The following is a 5,602-nucleotide window of genomic DNA, read 5'->3' on the forward strand; positions in this document are numbered from 1 at the left end:
TGAATTTACTGCCACTTTGTGTCATGAAAAATGGTCGTTCATTTAAATTGGAATCAAGAGAATATATTCAAATGCAATCTTTTAGTCCTTGTAGAGAGGCAGGAGGTTCGTTATTTTTCTAGTGAATTAATGTCCTTTTTTTATGTGTAGAAGTTTTTCTTATAGACATATTTCTTTTTCTTATAGATAAAAAATCCATAAAATTGTGTCTTCATCTCTGGTTTTAGTTTATATCTTCGTAAAACGGAGAATAATTAATTAATTTGCTTTTGTGTAATCACTCGTTAAAGAAGAAAGTTTTTTTAATTCATTTGTAGCGATTTTTATGATTTCATAACTTAGGCGACTCTTTAACCCTTTAAGAATTATCAAGATCTTGAAACCAAAGTTTTCACAATGAAAATTCTTTACAAATGACCAAGCTTCTGGGTTTGAATTGCAACGATAAATAGTACCCAAAGAGACGATCATACATCCTTATCCCTTAATAAAATTTATTGCATAAAATAAGACTCATTCTTAAAGGTTGAAAACTTTTTTTTATTTAAAAGAACTTTAAAGTTTACACAGAAATTGACAGACTTGTGAATAATTTATAGGATGTTTCTTCAGTAAATGATTTCTAGTTGGCTTATTCTGAAACTAAACTTGGTTAAATCTTTCGGTTTTTATCGTGCAGCTGCATGTGCTTATTGAGTATGTACTTCCTGGTCAATTTTTTCCCACAAACGCCGCAGGTAAAAGCCTTTTTTTCATGAATGAGCAACTTATGTCTTCGAAAGTTTCGCTTATGTATGTAAGTCTTTGGACATCGATCGCACTGGAAATTCCTCGTAAGAGAATACCCTCGTAGATATCTTTGCATGTCAGCCTTGTTTTTGAAAAATTTCCCATGAATGAAAAACTTCTTTCCTTCAGTTATGTGCATAGCTAGGTGGCGTCTTATGGATATCTTCCACAGAAACTTTTGACCACACAGGGCGCATTCAAAACTCTTACGATGCGTTTCATGCAGTTTCAAATGTCGCTTCAGATAAAATTTGATTTTAAACTCTTTTCCACAGATGCTGCAGATATGAGGCTTTTCCTCACTGTGTATTTTTGCATGTCGTTTAAGACCATAATTCGTTTGAAAAGTCTTGCCACATTCTTGGCATTCAAGATTTTTCTTTGAATGTGATTTTAAATGGATGGCAAGATAATTCTTTGCAGGAAATGTCTTTTGACAGATTGCACATTTGAAGATCTTCTCTCCATGAATCTTTTCGTGCAACCTCAGGCCCCATTTTTTCGTGAACGTCTTTGAGCAGATGCTGCATTGAAAATCCTCAGACTGCGTTCTCAGTTGCGATGATCCTTTGTCCTGCTGATCAAAACCAAACGTTTTTGTAGTTGTTTTCTCTGGACTTCCATAAATCTCCACTCCATGATGTCTCTTCTTATGCTTCGTAAGTTCGAAGAATCGGATGAATGATCTTGAGCAACTTTCGCAACGGAAACTCCTTCTCTTCTCTGCTTCAACATTGTCTTCCTGGGATATATCTGAGGAACTAGACCAATCGTGGTGGTTCTTCTTTTTCTGCACTCCCTTCACCTCTTTTTGTCTATCATCTTTGACCCTGAAAATGCATTGAAGATTATCATAGTCATAACCTCAAAAAAGAGATTTTTTTCAGAGGACTCTACCTTTTGGCTGCGTTGTTTTTCTTTTGAATCACCTTCATTGTGTCAGCACTGGGTGTGAGTAATCAAATCTTTGTCCTGATTTCTGCAGAGATATGAACTGTTTTACTCCTTTTACTGGTGGAAAAGTTGAAAAAATAGTGTCACAAACTTTTCATACCAAAATCAAAATGGCAAATAAACAACACTCATTCCAATCTTTCCAATGGAAATCATTTGATTGATCCTTCCAAAGAGGACTAAAATTTAAATTCAAAACTCATAATTTAGATTTTAAATTCTTTATTTTTTCCTACTTCAATTATAAAATTAACTTAAAAAAAAACAGAATTTTCGAAGAAGCTTTGAATTCTCTCATAACTATTCATTTGAATTATTCAGCAGATTATGGTAGAAACGCCACATCGGAAAGTATTTTTTCATGAGCGTTTAACTGATGTTTTTGAAGACTTCCCCTGTGTTTGTAAGCCTTTGGACATTGATCGCACTGGAAATTCCACATTATAGAATTCGCCCGTAGGTACCTTTCCAATTCAGTTTGGCTTTTAAAAAATTTCCCATCAAAGGAATACTTCTCCTTTCTGTGTGATGTTAGGTGGTGATTTAGAGATTTCTTCCCCAGAAATATTTCACCACAATGGGCGCATTTGAAATTCTTAGGATTCTTTGTATGTAGTTTAGAATGCCGCAACAGGGAACCTTTCATTTTAAATCCTTCTCCACAGATCTTGCAGACATGAGGCTTTTCACTGCTATGTATCATGTGATGCTGTCGAAGTGTGTTTTTCGTTTTAAAAGTTTTGCCACATTCTTGGCATTCATGGTCTCTTCTCTCTGAATGTGACTTAAGATGTATAGCAAGATAATTCTTTGTAGAAAATGCCTTTTCGCAGATTGTACATTTGAAGATCTTCTCGCCATGAAGCTTTTCATGTTTCCTGAGGCCCCGTTTTGTCTTGAACGTCTTTGAGCAGTGGCTACATTGGAAATCTGGAGGATCTTTCTTCAAGTGCAAGTTTAATGGTTCTTCGCCTTGATGAACATCGCCAGAAGTCTTTGAAGTAATCTTCTCTGGAGTTCCAGATATCTCCACTCCGTGATGTTTCGTCTTATGCTTTGTAAGTTCGAAGAATCGGATAAATGTTTTTGAACAGCTTCCGCAACGGAAACTCCTCCTCTTCTCTGCATCAGTATTGTCTTCTTGGGAACTGTCTGAGAAATCTGACCCATCGTCATCTGTCTCACCTTGCACTTTTACGTCTTTCTGTGCATCTTCATTTAGCCTAAAATATGCAAAAAAAATTATATAACCTAAAAAAAGCTCTAATCTCACAAGAATATACCTTTGGGCTGAGTTATTTTCTTTTTGAGTTGATCTCATTGTTTTAGCACTGGATGTTAGTTACCAAACTTTCTCGTTTGTTAATTTTGGAGAGCTGTTGATCTTTTTATTGACCAAAAAGTTGAATAAAATAATAGAGTCGTAATCTTTCCCACCAAAATCAAAATGGCACAATTGTGCTATTCCAGTCTTTCCAATGGAAGTCCATTAAACAATATTTTTTATGGTACTTCAAGGACGCTCAAACGTATAAAAATGCCTAATACTTAAGATTTTTTATTCAAAATAATTTCAAGTTTCCATTGTAAGAAGATAATTAAAAAAAACACTTTGATTAACTTGTGGATTCTCTCAAATGTTTTTTTAGTAGATGATTACGAAGACTTTCGGGTGTGAAAAATTTCCTTTCACAAACAGCGCATTCATAGATATTCCGATTTTTATCGTGAATCTGCATGTGATAATTCAGATTTTGCTTCGAGGTCACTTTCTTTCCACAAATGCCACACAGGAAGGTCTTTTTTTCATGAGATGTCAACTGATGTCTTTGAAGACTCACCTTATGTTTGTAAGCCTTTGGACAACGATCGCATTGGAAACTCCTCGTTGAAAACTCTCGGAGATACCTATGCATATCAGTCTTGTTTTTAAAAAATTTCCCATGGATGAAGTACTTCATTCCTTTCGCGTTGTGCTGAGATAGGTGGCGTCTTATGCTTTTCTTTGAAATGAAATTTCCACCGCAAAGGGCGCATTCCAAGTTCTTACTGCGACTCCTTTCATGTACTTTGTAATGCCGTTCCAGGATATGATTAAGTTTAAATCCTTTTCCACAGATCTTGCAGACATGAGGCTTTTCACTGCTATGTATCATGTGATGCTGTCGAAGAGAGTTTCTCGTTTTAAAAGTTTTGCCACATTCTTGGCATTCATGATCTCTCCTCTCTGAATGTATCTTAGAATGATTGACAAGATAATACTTTGTAGCAAATGTCTTTTCACAGATTTTACATTTAAAGATCTTCTCTCCATGAAGTCTTTCATGCAGCCGGAGGCTCTGTTTTTTCTTGAACGTCTTTGAGCAGTGGCTGCACTGAAAATCCTTAGAGTGCGGTTTCTGGAGCAATGATACGTCATTTTGATGATCTAGGCCAAAGGTCTTTGAAGTAATCTTCTCTGAACTCTCCGAAGAAATTATCTTCACTTCGTGATGTTTCTTCTTCTGCTTTGTAAGTTCGAAGAATTGTTTCTTCTTGTGCATCTGCATGTGTTTAATCAGCCGTTGTTTCCTAGAAAATTCCTTTCCACATTCGGCACAGGTGAAAGCCTTTTTTTCATGAATCATCAACTTATGCGTTCGAAGACTTTCCTTATGTTTGTAAGTCTTTGGACAACGATCGCACTGGAAATTCCTCGTAAGAGAATAATCTCGTGGACAGTTTTGCATATCAGTCTTATTTTTGAAAAATTTCCCATGAATGGAATATTCCCTTCTAGGGCATTTTGAATTTAGATGTCGTTTTATTGACTGCTTGTGGAGAAACAAATTACCACAATGGGCGCATTCGAAGTTTTTATGATTAATTTCATGCAATACTTTGGAATGTCTGTTCAGGGCACTTTTATGTTTAAATCCTTTTCCACAGATCTTGCAAACATGGGGTTTTTCTCTCCTCTTTGAATGTGACTTAAGATGCCTGATTAGATAGTATACAGAAAATGTCTTTTCACAGATTGTACAGATGAAGATTTTCTTCCCGTGCAACATTCCATGCATCCTGAGGTAATTTTTCTTTTTGAACGTCTTTGAGCAGATGCTGCACTGAAAATCCTCAGACTGCGTTCTCAGTTCCGGAGATCCTTCGTCTTGATGATTTAGGCCAGAAGTAGTTTTCTCTGGACTTCCAGATATCTCCACTCCGTGATGTTTCTTCTTATGCTTCGTAAGTTCGAAGAATCGGATGAATGATCTTGAACAGCTTCCGCAACGGAAACTCCTCCTCTTCTCTGCTTCAACATTGTCTTCTTGGGATGTATCTGAGGAACTTGACCAATCGTAGTGGTTCTTCTCTTCCTGCATTCCTTTTGCGTCTTTTTGTCTATCACCTTCCATCCTGAAATGTGCAAAAATAAAGATTTAGTCATAACCTCAAAAACTCAAAAAAAAAATTATATGATTTTACCTTTGTGCTTCGTTGTTTTCTTTTTGAATCGTCTTCATAGTACCAAATCTTGTTGAGTGTTTTACCAAGCACTTTCTTTACTTATTCCTACAGAGCAATGGATCTTTTTAATAATAATAAAAAGCGAAAAAAAGAGTCTAAACTTTTCCACCTAAATCAAAATGGCCCAACAGTGCTTCCAGTCTTTCCAATGGAAGCCCATTAAAAATTTTGTCGATCAACAGAAGGACGCCAAAATTTTTCAAATTTTCTTTTATTTTATTCATAGGCCGAGTTAAAGCAGCGAAAAAGACGAGAAATTATCAATGAGCACCAAATGAAATTACGAAGAAAGAAAATTTCTCAGGGGCAAAGCGATTGCATGTTTTTTTCAGTCGGAATTTTCTGGACATGA

The 5,602-nt window shown here is 35.8% G+C and overlaps 2 protein-coding genes across 2 annotated transcripts; both read right to left on the reverse strand.

The window, feature by feature from the left end:
• Window positions 1-590: 590 nt before the first annotated feature.
• LOC129793613 (zinc finger protein 425-like) lies at window positions 591-1,724 on the reverse strand. The gene is made up of 2 exons (XM_055833791.1): window positions 1,687-1,724; window positions 591-1,619 (listed from the first exon to the last, which is right to left on the reverse strand). Exons 1-2 carry the CDS (start codon window positions 1,722-1,724, stop codon window positions 653-655), a joined length of 1,005 nt encoding a protein of 334 aa, XP_055689766.1. The 3' UTR covers window positions 591-652.
• Window positions 1,725-2,068: 344 nt separating this feature from the next.
• On the reverse strand, window positions 2,069-5,142 carry LOC129793684 (zinc finger protein 585A-like). The gene is made up of 4 exons (XM_055833910.1): window positions 4,683-5,142; window positions 4,037-4,286; window positions 3,027-3,084; window positions 2,069-2,966 (listed from the first exon to the last, which is right to left on the reverse strand). Exons 1-4 carry the CDS (start codon window positions 5,136-5,138, stop codon window positions 2,069-2,071), a joined length of 1,662 nt encoding a protein of 553 aa, XP_055689885.1. The 5' UTR covers window positions 5,139-5,142.
• Window positions 5,143-5,602: the final 460 nt, after the last annotated feature.

Source organism: Lutzomyia longipalpis, chromosome 1 (assembly GCF_024334085.1).
Source record: "Lutzomyia longipalpis isolate SR_M1_2022 chromosome 1, ASM2433408v1".
In the NCBI taxonomy this organism is placed as follows: Eukaryota; Metazoa; Arthropoda; class Insecta; order Diptera; family Psychodidae; genus Lutzomyia; species Lutzomyia longipalpis.